This window comes from Macrotis lagotis, chromosome 7, assembly GCF_037893015.1.
Source record: "Macrotis lagotis isolate mMagLag1 chromosome 7, bilby.v1.9.chrom.fasta, whole genome shotgun sequence".
NCBI classification, from domain to species: Eukaryota; Metazoa; Chordata; class Mammalia; order Peramelemorphia; family Peramelidae; genus Macrotis; species Macrotis lagotis.
In genome coordinates, this window is record NC_133664.1 from 106,979,128 (window position 1) to 106,995,847 (window position 16,720).

The following is a 16,720-nucleotide window of genomic DNA, read 5'->3' on the forward strand; positions in this document are numbered from 1 at the left end:
TAACAACTCAATGCATAAACTTACCTTTCAGTACAGGGGAAACTATTAAGATAACACAAGAAGACAAAGCTAATGGTACTAAGTGTGTGAAGGGAATCATTCCATAAAAAATTTAATTCACATATACAGATGCTAATAAAAACAAAAGTATTGAGTTACACCAAAAATTATTTAATTAAAAGACAAAGATACTAGGCCAGCTCTGAACTCAATGGTTTCTCACAAATTAGCTCCTCCCCTTTGAACTTCTGAATTGAGGAGTGTCTGTGTGTGTGTGTGTGCATGTATGCACATGTGCACAAGTGTCTGGTCTGTGAGGGGACATGGAATCAAATACTCTAATATAAAAAAACAGATCTTAAGAGTCCTCTGTGATTTAATAATTGGAGGATGATCCAGAAAAAATTCTCAGGGATGGGAACTGGACTAATGATTTCAGCCCTAGAGAGTAAGGAAACTCCTTTTACCAATGCAGGATGACACCTTCTCTGCAACTGCTAAGGATTAAAATGAAAACTAATTATATTGAGACATGGTTTCATTGATATGAAATATGTTAAAATACATACTTTTCAAAAATTCACAAATCCCAAGTTAAAAGCCTTCTGTAACTATCTCTTAAGAAAAGTGTTTGTTTCTATCCAGATGTTACAATTTAGTTATTTATCTGGACTCTTCCTTCACTCATCAACCCATGAAATGCACTTATCCTTTTGCTTATACATATTATTAATAATATATACCTATAAACTATATGTAGAGAGTATATTCTGTATGTAGAATATATTTTACTTTGAGATCTGTTCACAATACAGAGATGCACAGCTAAACAAAAATATAAACAAGTCTGTCTAGGTCCATATACTCAAAGATAGATTTGTACATATTTATTAATACACACACACACACACACACACACACACACACACACACACACACAAAGATAAGTTTGCACAAGAATAAAGAAGCTGAATAGGTTAAGTGGTGTTAGAAGGGTAGATTGGGGCAGGGGTGAGACTGAATAGAGAGAGTGGAAGAAAAGACAACTTTATCAGCAAAAAGACTATTAATGTAGGTATATTTTGTTTATTTCCTGTTTTGAAGATGCAGTCTTGTATATATGCCATTCTTCTGCACAATATGATGAAACAGATTCCATTCCCCCCCATTCACCTTTTCTACTACAAACAAAATGAGAAATGTGCATCACATATAAAAATACAACATCCTTCTAATCAGGGTTTTCCATGTTTTGTGTTTTACTTACCTTAAGAGCACTAAACAAATAAGCAGCTTTGGTTTTTAATGGTCCAAGATACCAGTACCTGAAAAGGATTGAGATGAAATTCTGATTAGAATTTCTGATTAGAAAATGTGATAACATTTCCAAGAGTCTTATTCATCTGATCTGTACCATTCAAAACAAAATGCAAATATCTATACCCTCAAGTACAAAATGTTAAGTACCTTCAGAGTATAATAGTAAAAGGGTCATAACTAGAGTCAAGGTTAGAAAAATGAATTTATGTCTGTATTAAAAAATGTTTCTTTGGGGCAGCTAGGTGGTGCAGTAGAGCACCAGCCCTGGAATCAGGAGAACCTGAGTTCAAATCCAACCTCAGACTCTTAATAACTACCTAGCTGTGTGACCTTGAGCAAGTCACTTAACCCCATTGCCTTAAATAAATTTTAAAAAATGTTTCTTTCCCTGATATAATAAACAGCGTCAATAAACAGATTTTCTGCAGATGAGAGGTCAGTCCAGGAGGGAAACCCTTTGTTTGATGGCAGACATGGGCAACAGTGGTATAGACTGGAAAGGCTTGAAATAGTTGTGAATGGAGTCATTAGAAGCTTGAGAAGACAGATGAACTGAACTCTGATGGAGAAGGCAGCAACATCCTTTTTTCTTTATTTAAGGCAATGGGGTTAAATGACTTGCCCAAGGTCACACAGCTAGGCAGTTATTAAGTGTCTGAGGCTCAGATTTGAACTCGGGTCCTCCTGATGCCAGGGCTGGTGCCTTATCCACTGCATCACCTAGTTGTTCCTGCAGCATCCTTCTTTGTCTAGGAAGACAAGTCCATTAGGGTGGCTGCTGTTAGTACTAATGAGCGGGCATGGGGGCCTGAGCTAGAGTATAATATTATATGTAAGCAATAAATTTTTATGGGATGAGTTGTGAGGGAGACACGGCTAACACCAGGCTTTGAGAGGCTCTCAGGGTAAATAACTGGCTTCCTACTCCATATTATCTTCCCTTGATGCAATTCAACAGACACTTACTGAGCTACTAATGGAGTCCAGGACTGTTGTCAAATGCTGCAGGATACAGGAGAATGTGTGACTTGAACCCTGCACTTATATAACCATGCCAGGGAGAGAACATATATAAAATAATAGAGAACACCACCTGAAAGGATATGACCATGAGAGAAATGGGCAAAGGACCTCCCTCCCCACCCAGAGAGCTACCAGCAGGCTTAACTCTGGTGTCTCTACTGTCAGTGAGAGAGCTGCAATGGAGCAGTTAGTGAGGGTCTTCAGGGTCTCACTCTAGCCTCTTGTTTGACCCCAAAGATCAAGGGCCATTAAGGCCTCCTCCTGTTCAATTCCAAAGGGCTTTCATTTACATAAGATCAACTAACACTCATCCCATCTCCAATAGCCAGAACACACATTTTCCCTAAGAGGTCTACTATTCTTTTTTTAATAACCACCTATGGTTTAGGAGTAAGCATATTTCTTGCTTTTTTTTTTCACACAATGTTCATTTGAATTGTGTTTAATTTAGACAAGCTGTCCTACAAGTCTGGATGTAAGGAGTTTCCTATCCCGGCTTAGAGCAGACCATGGCTGGCTGGCAGAAATGGCTATTTGGTTCACTCTTGGTTGACTCCCTTAATTTTTGTTTTTGATCCTGATCCAGATTGGTGAGGGACAATGCTCTGGGGTCCTACAAAATTCCACTATATGATAAAGCTCTAAATGAATATAATGTAAAGCTCTAAAATGAATATAATGCCAATGCCTAAATACATGACACAAACATGAAGAGTCAAGCACTTCAAGAAGGGAAGGAGAATATAAACTTTTTAGTTATTGGCAAAGGCCTAAGGCAGAAAGAGGAACCTGGGGTGGGTGGAGACATGCTGGGAGAGCATCATAGCTGGGGGCAAGAGCATGAGGAAAGGTCAGAAACAAGCAAAGATGTAAGACCAACCCAAGTAAAGCCACAGACAAGTAAACATATTCTACTTGGCTGACTGTTAAGTGCCCCCACAGACAGGGTACAAGGCTAAATCCTCACCAAAAGGATTTGCCCTTTAGGAGTTTATAATCCAGGAACATTAAGAGATAACATCAGGACCAGACTCTGGAGGAGTCTTTACTGTCACCTCTAACTGAGAGCCAGAAAGAGGTGTTAAGTCTTGATCCATGAGGGAATGGAAAACCATTAAATCAGGAGAATGATATGATTCACACTGATAAGAAAGCACTGACCTTCCTCCATTCCTCCATAGATAAGCTCCCTACCTTAACATAGTTTGCTTCCTATAAAAATTCTATTTCTTCAATAGAAAAAAACAGATTAAACTTTCCCCAACTCCCAGCTGAGGTTTCTAAACTGCCAGATCCCCTCAACATTCCACAAGTGGCTTAGCACTTTGCAATCCTTCAGCAGGCTGGGAAACAGTTATGTCACTTGGTTTCTTTCCATTGCACAAACAGGGCATTTCAACTGGTGGACAGTCTCATTTAAAATGTTAAACTAGGGCAGCTAGGTGGCGTAGTGGATAAAGCACCAGCCCTGGAGTCAGGAGCACCTGGGTTCAAATCCAGTCTCAGACACTTAATAATTACCTAGCTGTGTGGCCTTGGGCAAGCCACTTAACCCCATTTGCCTTGCAAAACCCTAAAAAAATAAATAAAATAAAATAAAATAAAATGTTATAGCAAGCATGCAAAGATCAGACAGCTGTCACTAGATTTCTATATAAATATAAGGCAAATATATGGATTTGCATTATTTTAATGACAGTTTGCTGCATGGGCAATATTTTTATTCTTTTTTTTTAAAAGAGGTTGGTGAGTAGGAAGAGAGGAGAGCCAGGTATTGGCATTTATTTTTTTATTTAAAAAATTATTTTTTAATTTAAGGCAATTGGGTTCAGTGACTTGCCCAAGGTCACACAGCTAGGCAATTATTAAGTGTATTAGGCTGGTTTTGAATTCAGGTCCTCCCGACTCTATCCACTGTACTACATAGCTTGCCCCTGGGATATTTAAAAAAATGAAAGCAAGTCAATGAAGTATTTTTTTAAATGCATTAAAAAACACAAAATTTTTAAGGAAATACAAGTGGTCAGACCACTTTGAAAACGACATATGGAATTATCATATATTAATATATGTAATGAAGATTCTTAGTTTCAGATAAAATCTTTTTCCTGTTTTTTTTTTTATTTGCTTAGGGAAATGTTCCCTTTTTTGGTTGGTATTCATTAAATTCAAAATGGAAAAAACCCCCCACAAAACTGGCAGTTTCCTATTGTCTACTGGATAAAATCCATACTTCTCTGTTACCTGTCTTTATTTTCCCACCTCATCTCATATAATCCCATTCTGTGACTAATCAAGCCAAGTTAAGACTATTCTCTTTTTCCTGAAAACACTCTTGCACTTTCATGTTTTTCCTGGGTTTGGAATTTTTGCTTCTTGAAAAATACTCATTTAAAGTCAGTTCAAATGTCACTTCTTCCATGAAGCCTTTCCTGATCACCTGATCAATAACACCATCTGGAGGACCTTTAATACTACTTGCTTTTTTATCTCTTCATGCAATATTGTATAATTCTCTATGTTTGTGTCCCATTCCCCTATTACATTGTTATTATATTATTATTATTTTTTTAGATTTTTTTGTAAGGCAAAGGGGTTAAGTGACTTGCCCAAGGTCACACAGCTAGGTAATTATTAAGTGTCTGAGGCCAGATTTGAACTGAAGGTCTCCTGACTCCAGGGCAGGTACTCTATTCACTGAGTCACCTAGCTGCCCCTCCCCAATTACACCATAAACAACAAGAGGCTGGTCCATCTTAGTCATGCTTCTTCTACCTTTCCCAGAATTGAGCACAATGCTTTCATATAGCTGATACTTAGTAAGTACTTATTAATTCATTGTCTACAAGAATTCCAAGTCCCTGATTATGAGATCTCCAGAAATAAATTCACTTTTTAAGAGAGATCAATGATAATCCCAGTTTCTTTTGATGACAGATCATTACAATCTCCTTTTCCCTTACCCTCCAAGCAAGGATTCCTTTTGCTCTCTTAAGAGCAACAGAGGGGCGGCTAGGTGGCGCAGTGGAAAGAGCACTGGCCCTGAAGTTAGGAGTACCTGAGTTCAAATCTGGCCTCAGACACTTAAAAAGAACAACAGAAAGGGTACTCTTTCTTTAGGAGAAGTCACACCCATCCATCAGTGTAATGCATCAGAAACAAGTTCTATAATGTGCTTCCCTTGTGCCAATCAGGCCATAAGGACACCATGATCACGGTTTTTAACTCAGACATGCACCCTCAGAAGGCCTGAATTTAAGTAGCAAATCTACTGTTTTTCTCAAATACCATCAACCCATTGTTAATGAGATGGGAACTCTCCTAATCCTCTTTGCATTAAGGGTGGCCAATCTCCACAAAAATAACTTCCATCCCTATAATTCAAACAAAACTGAACTTAGAAGTCTGCCAAATGGGGTGAAAAAAATTATGAAATGAGGTACTGTATCTCTAGAACCTTAAGTGAATAGAATCTTTTTTTTTAAATGAGAACTCTAGTAAGGAGAATATAAAGAAAGAAAAATCACATATTTGTAAAATAATACTACATTACTTGCTAACTTTGATGCCTGCATCTCTGTAGGATCCCCATCTCAGGCCAGATAATGCAAATACAGGCTGCTCTTTTTCTCCCTGGAGGTTAAGAACAGGAAATAAAGGTTAATGATTTCAACAAATAACATAGTTTAAAATTTTTTGAGTTCTAAATTTTCTCCCTCCCTCCTGCCCTCCACCATGCATTGAGAAGGCAAGTGATATGATACCCATTTTGTGTGTGTGTGTGTGTGTGTATTTATATATCTATATAAGCCACAACACAATTTTTCTATCATATTAGACTAAAGGTAGCAGTCTTGATTTTTTAAAACTATAACAAAAATATGAAAATTCTTTTTAAACTAGATTACTGCTTTGTATAATGAACATGATCCTCAAAACTGATGCTCAAGTCATACTTTTAAAAAGGGTCAATCCTTGGCTATTCTAAACTCAGGAATCAGTTGACAACAATGTCACCTTCAGATTCAAACAAAAAATTGTTCTATGTTATTTATTAGTTTATATACAGCCTAGGAGTTGAGTTTATCATTGTTTTCTTCATTCTTTTTCCCTTATCTACCTTTTTTGGGACAAAGTTGAAGTCTGCCATCAAAGAATTAGTCCAGGAATTTTTTTTTTTTTTAGGTTTTTGCAAGGCAAATGGGGTTAAGTGGCTTGCCCAAGGCCACACAGCTAGGTAATTCTTAAATGTCTGAGACCGGATTTGAACCCAGGTACTCCTGATTCCAAGGCCGATGCTTTATCCACTACGCCACCTAGCTGTCCCTAGTCCAGGAATTTAATAATAGTGTCAGAGTGTTGGCTCAACAGAAGAGTGGTCATGATGACAGTCCTATTACCTGGTGTGTTTGGGGCACACTTTATGGTTTACTCTATTTCCAAGTTCTTAGAATATGTATATTTTTTGGGGAAGAGATTTCTGTGGATGTCCATAATTCCTGGAAGGTTTTGAAAAGGGTTTTTGCTCTTTCTATGTTACATAATAAACACCTATAATATCAATTGTGTAAGAGCTGCCAAAAAGGATACAACTTCAGAGAAAATATACTCCAAATGATTACATTTTTCGAAAGAAAAAATCCCTAGCAATGACTATGGTAGCTGTGGAATCAAAAGGTAGAGAAGAGAGGTCAAGTCATTAAGTAACTATTATCAAACTTAATTAATTTAGTTTTTCCAAGGCAATGGGGGTTAAGTGGTTTGTCCAAGGCTACACAGCTAGTGTCTGAGGTCGGATTTGAACCCAGGTACCCGACTCCAAGGTTGGTGCTCTATCCACTGTGCCACCTAGCCGCCCTCTCAAACTTAATTTAAATTTCTCAACCAAAAGCTACATTCATGCAGTTAATGAATTGGGAAAGTATGGTGGAAGGGGCAGTTAACCACTTTTCATTTCTAACTGGAAATATCCCTCAGAACTGCTGTCATGGTCAACCTGTTGCTGAACAGATTTTAACTTCATACAGTTTTCTAACTTACTCAGAGCAGAACAGCTGAAGTTTGTTGGTCAGCTGGAATGAATGGTCATGACAAGAGAAAGAACCATCAGCATAGACTGTTTCTGTGCCTATCCCAATATAAAAGATAAGTATGGTGGCTCATATTTCATCTTGAGATGTGTATGATGATTTCCAGGAAGAAAAGATTAGGGGAGCACATGGGAAGATTATGCCTTGGTTGATATGAACAATCCCATGTAGAACAGAAATTTAGGATGAGGTTGAAGAAAAGTATACTTGAAGAAAAAAAGTCACATATGAGATTCATCTTAATAAGGTTTTAATTTGAGGATACCTTTGGAGAGAGAAGAGATTAAGTATGAGCAATCAACAAGGCTTCTTCTCCCTGAGAACACAGACAGAAAAACAGTAGTGACATGAACCTTGATGAAATGAACCTTTGGTATAGAAATATTCAGTAATCAAAGATAATGATATGGACTAAATTCTATAGAAAGAATATAGATTAGTCCAAGGCTACAGGAGAATCGTTCTTATTTATGCCACAAGTAGTTTTCAGGCTACTTTTCACTCTTTGTTTTTGGGTATTTTATTAAAAATATAAAAACTGGAACCTAAAAGGCATATCCTATTGGGGAATGTCTAAAAAAATATGGTACAAAAAATAGAATACTATTGTGCCATAAGAAATGGTGAAAGACAAATTCAGAGGAATCTGCAAAGATCTAAATGAATTGATTGCAAGCAAGTGGAAACTGAATAATTTATACAATGACAACAGTGTAAAAAAACACAAATCCAACTTTGAAAGATTTTAAAACTCTGATGTTTAAAACTCTGAGTCCAAAAAAAAAGAAATCTGAAATACACCACTCATCTCCTGGCAATGAGATTAAAAGCTATTTTTAGATATAGCTATTATATAGGAATGTGTTTTGCTGGACTAAGTATTTATAGAGAGCTTTATTTTTTTTAAATCAATTAAAGTGAGAGGGTCAAATTAATTTTTTTTAAAGGTTACTGATCAAAAAAACCACCAAAATAGAATAAAATATAGGCCACATTAAAATTATTGGGGAGAAAAGGAAAATATTATATGAATTTTGATAGTAATCTTTGACCAAAGGCTTATTTAATGCCTTATGGTGTGAAATTCATGACTCTGGGTTCTTCAAGGCTAAGATAGTGAAATTTAAATCACAGAAGTGTTTGATTACTCTAAAATAAGTGTCTAGATCTGGGGATGGACAGTGTAGCTACTATTTGAAGACCAAACGAGCTCATCATCCAGTGAGGCTTTTTTGGCCATAGCATCTCATCTCCTAAGGCTTGTAAGGAGTTTTGAGCTATATCAATGGAGTAGATGCCAACTGTGGTTAATGAAACAAACGGCCAGTGTGAAATAATGAAGGAAAAAATGTAAAATTTTTAGCAAGAGAAAACATTCTCATCAACTGCATTTTCTGAAGAAAATCTTAAGAAATTAAATAACCAAGTTATAAAGGCATCCAACTCAACATTAAGGAAATCTAGGTCCTCCATTTACCTTATGAAGAAAGGTAGCATTTGGTCCCAATCTGTCAACACAAAAGGTTTTTGTGTGTAAAGGTCTGGTTTCTGGGTCTGGAGTCAAATTTTCCTCTATTCTAGGCTTGCTTCCAAAGGACTCCATTCTGGGATAAGTGTCTTTAACTAAGTACAATGAACCCATTATACAGGTAGAAAAAGAAATGCCAGAAACAGCAGCCTAATTATGTGACAATCACTGTAATAAGGACTTGCTGCACAAAAGAATATAAAGGATGGCTCAGCCTCTCCAGGAACTCAGGGTTTAATGAAGAAAACAGGAAAGTAGATGTAAAGAGGATTTCAACAGGATACACTGGAGACAATTGATAGAAGAAAAACACTAACATCATGGGGAACTGAAAGGGCTTCTTTTTAGGGATTTTTAACTTGAACACGAAAGAACTGTGGACACCAGGAGGTGGAGATGAGTTGATAGAATTCAGGTAAGAGGAGAGTCAGTGATGGCGAGTCAAGAACACATGACAGAGAATACACGGTAAGGCCTGTGGTAGGAAAGAAGGACTGAGTCATGAAGGACTCTGAAACCAGGAAGAGAAGGGTCTCTTTGGATCTGGAGGTGAGGATAGGTGGGACAGGAGTCATAGTCAGACATATCTTCCATAGCTGAATAGAGGAGGATGGTCTGGATGGGGGATGCCAAAAGACCCAACCAAATGTCTAGGGCCATAGTTCAGAGAATCGGGTGTTAAACACTGTGAAGGGAAAATGCACATGATTTGGCTTCAGAATGTTCCATAGGAAATACACAGACTAAATGAGGGGAAGAGTAATGAATATCAGATGAGCAGGTGAAATGTGTATATGCTATACAGTGTCAGATCTATATACTGAGGAAGACTATTTAAAAACATTCCTTTATTGTCCCAGGAAGGTCCTGATCCTTGAGGGATGAAATGGTGGAGGTGTATTCTAAAGCATAAATAAGAATGAAAGACTGAGTCTCTTCTGGGCAGGTCAAGTAGTAAGAAGGCAGTCACGGGCTATGGGAGGAAAAACAGTGGCAGGTACTGGGTTAAGAGGAAGATTCTTTGTCCACTAATTGGGGAATGACTGAACAAATTGTGGTATAAGTATGTTATGGAACACTATTGTTCAATTAGAACCCAGTACAATTGGGAATTCAGAGAAGTCTGAAAGAGTTTGCATGAACTGATGCTGAGTGAGATGAGCAGAACCAGAAGAACATTGTACACCCTAACAGCAACATGGGGGGTGATCATCAACCTTAATGGACTTGCTCATTCCATCAGTGCAACAATCAAGCACAATTTTGGGGTATCTGCGATGGAGAAATTCCATCTATATCCAAAGAAAGAGTTGTGGAGTTTAAACAAAGACCAAAGACCATTACCTTTAATTTAAATTTTTTAAAAAAGGTATCTTATTGTGTAATTTTGCTATTTCATATTTTTTCCTTAAGGATATGATTTCTCTCTCAAGATTCAATTTTGATCAACGTATAGCATGAAAGCAATGTAAAGACTATCAGACTGCCTTCTGTGAGGGTGTGGGGGGGAGCAAAATGGGGGGAAATTGTAAAATTCAAAAAAAAATTAAGAAAAAGAAAACAGAGGAAAACTCATGATAGTGACTATTTAAAAGTAAATGAATGTCATTTGGAGATATGATTTGCTAATCCACAGGTGAATATTTTATATGGGGGAACATCAATACAACTACTCTTTGATAAAGGAGAAATCAAGAAGAGATCATGTCCAAATTTCTCCAATTGCCTTCATTCCATTTTTGTTAATGAAGCCAAACATTTTTCAATATAAGATTATTGAAAAATTTAAAAAAGGGGAATGAAATGTTGACTAAAGCAGGGAGGTGAGAAGACACATGTGGGATCTGCAATTGGAGAATTACTTTCTTGAAGATTAATACATTTTTGACTTGGAGAAGATGAGCTTTCTAAATAGTTAAGTGGGAACCAGGGGCTGAAGTAGAGGATATCCAGGAAGATTTAATTCTTAATGTAATTGGTCTTATAGGACTTAACCCTGGATTAAGAAATGAGAGAATGATACTGACTCACAGCTATTCCCCTGGAAAAATCTTTCAAGTAGTAAGGAAAACTGGATATAGTATTTGTTTTACTCCCTTTAAGTTTGAAAATTTTTTATGAGCATGAATCACATCTTAATCATCTTTATAATCCTTCAGGGCACCTGGAGGGTCCAACAAGGGCAGACTTTCACCTTCAAAGAATTTAAATGAATCGAATAGGTATTCTTCACCTGTTGTGGAGAAATTAGGTGGTTCAGTGAACAGAGCACTGAGCCCAGGGTTAGGAAGACCTGAGTTCAAATTTGACCTCAGACCTTCACTAGCTGTTACTTAACCCTGGGGCAAGTTACTTAACCCTGTTTGCTTCAGTTTCCTCATCTACAAAATGAACTGGAGAAGAAAGTAGCAAACTACTCCAATATCCTTGTCAAGAAAAACCCCAAATGGGGTCACAAAGAGTCATACACAAGTGAAAAAACTGAAAAAAAAACAACAAACTTCATCTGCTGATTATAACTCTGTAAGTGAATTTCTTGAAGAGTTAATGAAAAATATAACTGAGCTAAGCAGTGTTTGGGCATGTAAACAGAAATCATCTTCTGATCTTAGAAGGAACACTGATCTATTTGTCAGGAGCTCAAAATTAAAAGACAAATTAACCACTGACTATTAAGAAATGTACCACAACGGAGGACTATAGTCTCATTCAGGTCACCCCCCCCTTCAGAAACAGGACAAGAACTGGTGAGGAAGAAAGGAAGGCAGGGTAGGTAATGATGGTCCTCTCATTTTAGCCTTCATGCCATTCATTCATTTACACTAAGAGGTTATGGAAATAAGACAAAAAATGTTCTATGTGGACCTAACCTGAAAGTCTTTAAATGAGACATTAGAAAGAAAAGAACCAATGATGGTTCAATGAACATTTCAGTTATAATAATAAATAATATTAGTGATGATATTGATGTGTTGACTAATATTTATACCGTGCCTTATACATTTGCAAAACAATGTACAAATATTGGCTTATTAGCTCCTCACAACAACCCTGGAAAATAGAAGCTATTATTATCCCCATTTTACAGAGAGAATCTAAAGCAGGTGTCTGAGGCAGCATTTGAACTCAGGTCTTCCTGACTCTAGGTCCCTGTTCTATTCATTGTGTTACCTAGCAAGGATTCTACTCATATTAAACACCATACTATTGACCTTTTGGGGACAAAAATGTCTTTTATTCAACTGTAATATCTTCCAGAGAATTCTTAACTACATACCTAATTATAATTCGAATAGAACTATATGGATATAGTTATGTTGTGGGGAGGGGGGTGGCACAGGGAGGAGACTGCAGGTAGAGAGAGTAATAGCAGTGAAATAATTTATTTTCCTAATCCTATAAAGCAATTGGTCCTGGAAGCCAGGCCAAATTTATTTTAGCTGCATGCAAAAGAAACCAAAGAAGTCTGGAATGCCATATTTTCTGAGGATCTAAGAAATGACTTGTAGATATTGTTCATTTCCTTGATCATACCAGTATAAAGAGTAGTTATAAATCAACAATGGCTGAATCAACTTGCAAAAGAGGAACACTTGAAACAAAAATGAAAGTGCTGAGATGACAGGTATGGTCAGAAAAGGAGAAAAAAATATTTGTACCACTATCTCGAGCAGGAAAAATAAAAGAGCCAAATGAAACTTCTGAAAGCAGATTCTAACTTCACTTATAACTAGAAGCATTTTTAAAGTATGTTTTAATCTAATCCATCACCTTGGAATAGATTTTAAAAGCTATTACAATTCAGTAAAGAGCACTCCTTTTTCATATGCAAAAATAAATGTTCATCTTCAATTGTGAACAGTCAGCTCCAAATATCAAAATAATTGTATGTTGATGTTTATCCTTAGTTCTCGAAGAAGACCATGACATCAGAGAGGTGATGCTGTGACAAGTACTTGAACAGGATCTGAGTGAGGGGAGGCTGAGCTAAGTCACCAGACTCACTTTTTTCCTCCTGAGTCATCTGGAGATGGTCCTGGATATGAGACAATTGGGGTTAAGTGAGTTGTCCAAGGATACACAACTAGTAAGAGTCTTGACTCCAAGGCCAGGGGGTCTATCCCACTGCACCTCCTAATGCCCTATAAGAATATAACAACTAAGAACAAAGCAATGGATTTTAGACCCTCTTGACACTAATTTTTTTTTTTTGCCAAGGCAATGGAGTTAAGTGATTTGCCCAAGTTCATACAACTAGGTAATTATTAAGTGATTAAGTGTCTGAAGCCGGATTTGAACCTCCTGACTCCAGGGCTGGTGCTCTAGACACTATGACACCTAGCCATCCCTGACACTAATTTTTTTTTTTTTTTTTTAGATTTTTGTAAGGCAAACAGGGTTAAGTGGCTTGCCCAAGGCCACACAGCTAGGTAATTCTTAAGTGTCTGAGACCGGATTTGAACCCAAGGTACTCCTGACTCCAGGGCCGGTGCTTTATCCACTATGCCACCTAGCTGCCCACAACACTAATTTTTTAAAAGGGAACTTCACTGATGGAAAAGAAACCCAGAAAGAAACCTGTAAAGAAACCAAGTAAATTCTCAGCAGAAATTCAAAGGCTTTGCTTACCTTGATCTGTAGTACATCAAGTGGAATAGTTTCTCCTCTCACAATGGCCAGTGTAGCATCTGTAATGTGCCTAAAAGACAATCAGGTGGACATAATTCACATAAATATTTTCTTTTCATTAACTTTGTGATGAAGAGGCTACAGAAATATTTTTTTTTTAGGTTTTTGCAAGGCAAATGGGGTTAAGTGGCTTGCCCAAGGCCACACAGCTAGGTCATTATTAAGTGTCTGAGACCAGATTTGAACCCAGGTACTCCTGACTCCAGGGCCGGTGTTTTATCCACTGCGCCACCTAGCCACCTCCAGAAATCCCTTTTACGGGTGTGAAAGCTAAGGTTCTGAACTGGAGTTTCCTAATTGTGTGTACAGTTCTCTATCCCCTGACACACAGAAGACACTTAGAAGTCTATCTAGTATGTTGGTGATGAAGTCTATCTAGTATGTTGGTGATGAACAGTAGGATAAAAGATATTAAAGAATAATAAAGATCAGACATTCCTCCTATTATTTAAACATGAAAAGAAAGAACTCTTTCCTGTGTATGTCCCAAAAGTATTAGTGAATTTTTTAACACTAGCTTAAGCTACTATTAAGAAAACTAGTTTGGCTACGTGGCACAGTGGATAAAGCACCGGCCCTGGAGTCAGGAGTACCTGGGTTCAAATCCAACTTCAGACAATTAATAATTACCTACTGTGTGGCCTTGGGCAAGGTACTTAACCCTATTGCCTTGCAAAAAAAAAAAGAAGAAGAAAACTATTAAATTAGCTTAATTAAATAGCCAACAGCATTAAAACTTTTGGGACAGGCTATATGTGAGGTCTGATACCAGATACATATATAACAGAAAAGCCTGATATGGACAAAAATATCAAACTATGGCCTATTGAATTTTTAGTAATAATTAACAATTCAAGAATAAAGTCAAAAATATTACAATAGCAACTTCAGTTCTTTGCTGAGACATCCAAGCCACTAAACAAAAACATCACTTTAAGTGTTACAGAACATTAAATACAGAATCTTTAAATATTTTGTACCACAGATCTCATTTATACCTTCCCTTAGAGGCTATCACCATTTCAGGTGCATATGAGCTTGGAATATATGCTAAAAATCACCTTACAAGCTACAGGCAAGAAAAATAAATAAGCAGCCTTCATTTAAGAATTCTAGTGGAGGGGCGGCTAGGTGGCGCAGTGGATAAAGCACCGGCCCTGGAGTCAGGAGTACCTGGGTTCAAATCTGGTCTCAGACACTTAATAATGACCTAGCTGTGTGGCCTTGGGCAAGCCACTTAACCCCATTTGCCTTGTAAAAAAAAAAACCCTAAAAAAAAAAGAATTCTAGTGGAGAGGGGACTGTGTGGTTGTTTAGTTGTCTAGTCCTCCAGTCATGTTGAGTTTAAGATGTCTACTGGATATCTAGTTCAAAATGTCTGAAAGGCAATGGGAGAAGTGAAATTGAAGGTTAACAGGTTAGGGCAAGATTTGAGATTTGTCAACATGATAGATTTGAAAATGATCAACATGAAAGTAATAATGAAGTACAAAGAGGGTGATGAGATCAACAAGTGAAATAGTCTACAGGGAAGAGAGAAGAGGGCCTCAGATAGAATCCTAAGGAACACCTAAGATTAGAGGTGTGGTCTGGATCAATAAGAGAGAAGGAGCAGTCAGGAGAAAAATCAGGAGAGAGCAGTGTCCTGAAAACCTAGGTAGAATAATATTATCATGGAGGTGAAGAGAATGAGGGTTAAGAAAAAGCCTCAAAAACATACAAATTTGAGCAGTTAATTAAGATAAAATCTGAATTCTCAAATAGCCAAGTTAAAATTTAAGAGAGAAGTCACTTCTTCTCTTGATATTTGTAAGCTAAATAAATCTTCCAAGTAATAGTTGATAATAGCTCCTTACCTTCAAGGCACAAGTATCAAGGTAGATATTTACAGTAAGGTGTTTGTGTACATTATTATTACTCTTCATGCCAACACCATGTGGTAAGTATAATAGGTGTCGGATAATGATGAGGCAAGTGAGGAAACATGCTTGAAGGAATGATTTCCCCAGGGCCATACAGTTATTAGGCATCAAGATAACATATGAATGTAGGTTTCTTATGCCCCAGTTATCCAATCTGTGTAGGGGCTACTTGTAGCTTGTCTCCAGAAATAGAAAAAGGAGAAAGCAGTCTGGAGTCCACTCAACCTCACTTCCTCTTCTATTTTCAAGAGTCTGAATTACTCATCTTTTGAAAATAGAGCACTTAGCAGTTTAAAGTCTGAGATTGGTCACTTGAGGAAAGGGGAAATTGTATAGTTACTTTAATTGTTTATCTCAAAAAGAAACTTACTAAAAATACTGTAGGTTCTAAAAAAAAATTTCATTTACCTTAAGCAAAACCCTAGGAATACTACTGTAATTTAAGTGCTTAGTAGTTTTTGATTAAAAAAATGATCTTTACTTAATGTAGAATACTGTGTCTTTAAAGACTCAAGCCTGTCATTTCTAAATTGCTTTGTAAAGTGAAGAGCAGAAGTCAGTCAACTTTGTGGCCTTAGTGTCATTGGTCAGCAACTGTCCAAAGCACTGAAAAGTAACACTTCAGCATATCACCACACTTTAGTATTAATACCAGAATGGATTTTTATAATAGGATCCTCAGCTCATTTACCTGAACAACTCTGACATTCAAGGTTCTCTTTTCTCTAAGGTAATTATATATAACAAATCTTGACAGCAGTGCAAAAAAAGCAATATCTTGTTCTTTTTGGATGGCCTCAGGCACTTGCCATATTACCAGGGGCTGCAAAAATTCTGAACCTGGGCTTGCTGATTTCATTACACAAGAGCCTTGGGGTATGCTTACAAATTAAATTAAATTAAATTAAATTTTAAAAGGTAGCAAAAGGAACAGTAATATTTTAATTATGGGATAAGCAAACCTAAAAACTGAAGTTTGTCCTTTAGCCTGAGAAAAAGTAACCTCAGGCTATATAGAATGAGGATAAGAAAATAGACAAAGGATATGGATAAGTATAAAGTTCCAAAGACAATTTTCCCCTCCAAGGCAAAGATTCTGCCTCCAGTTTTCTTAAATTATATAGCAAGGAAATGTTGGCTAAAGCAGG

The 16,720-nt window shown here is 37.0% G+C and overlaps 1 protein-coding gene across 1 annotated transcript in view; it reads right to left on the minus strand.

Annotated features, from left to right (window-relative positions):
- Positions 1 to 16,720, minus strand: part of AGK (acylglycerol kinase) — a 97,176-nt gene that overhangs the window by 17,158 nt on the left and 63,298 nt on the right. Inside the window, exons 9-11 of the mRNA XM_074193543.1 lie at positions 13,591 to 13,660; positions 5,897 to 5,976; positions 1,268 to 1,325 (exon numbers count right to left, since the gene is read on the minus strand). Coding sequence (XP_074049644.1) covers positions 1,268 to 1,325; positions 5,897 to 5,976; positions 13,591 to 13,660 — 208 coding nt within the window. The remainder of the gene's footprint in view (positions 1 to 1,267; positions 1,326 to 5,896; positions 5,977 to 13,590; positions 13,661 to 16,720) is intronic.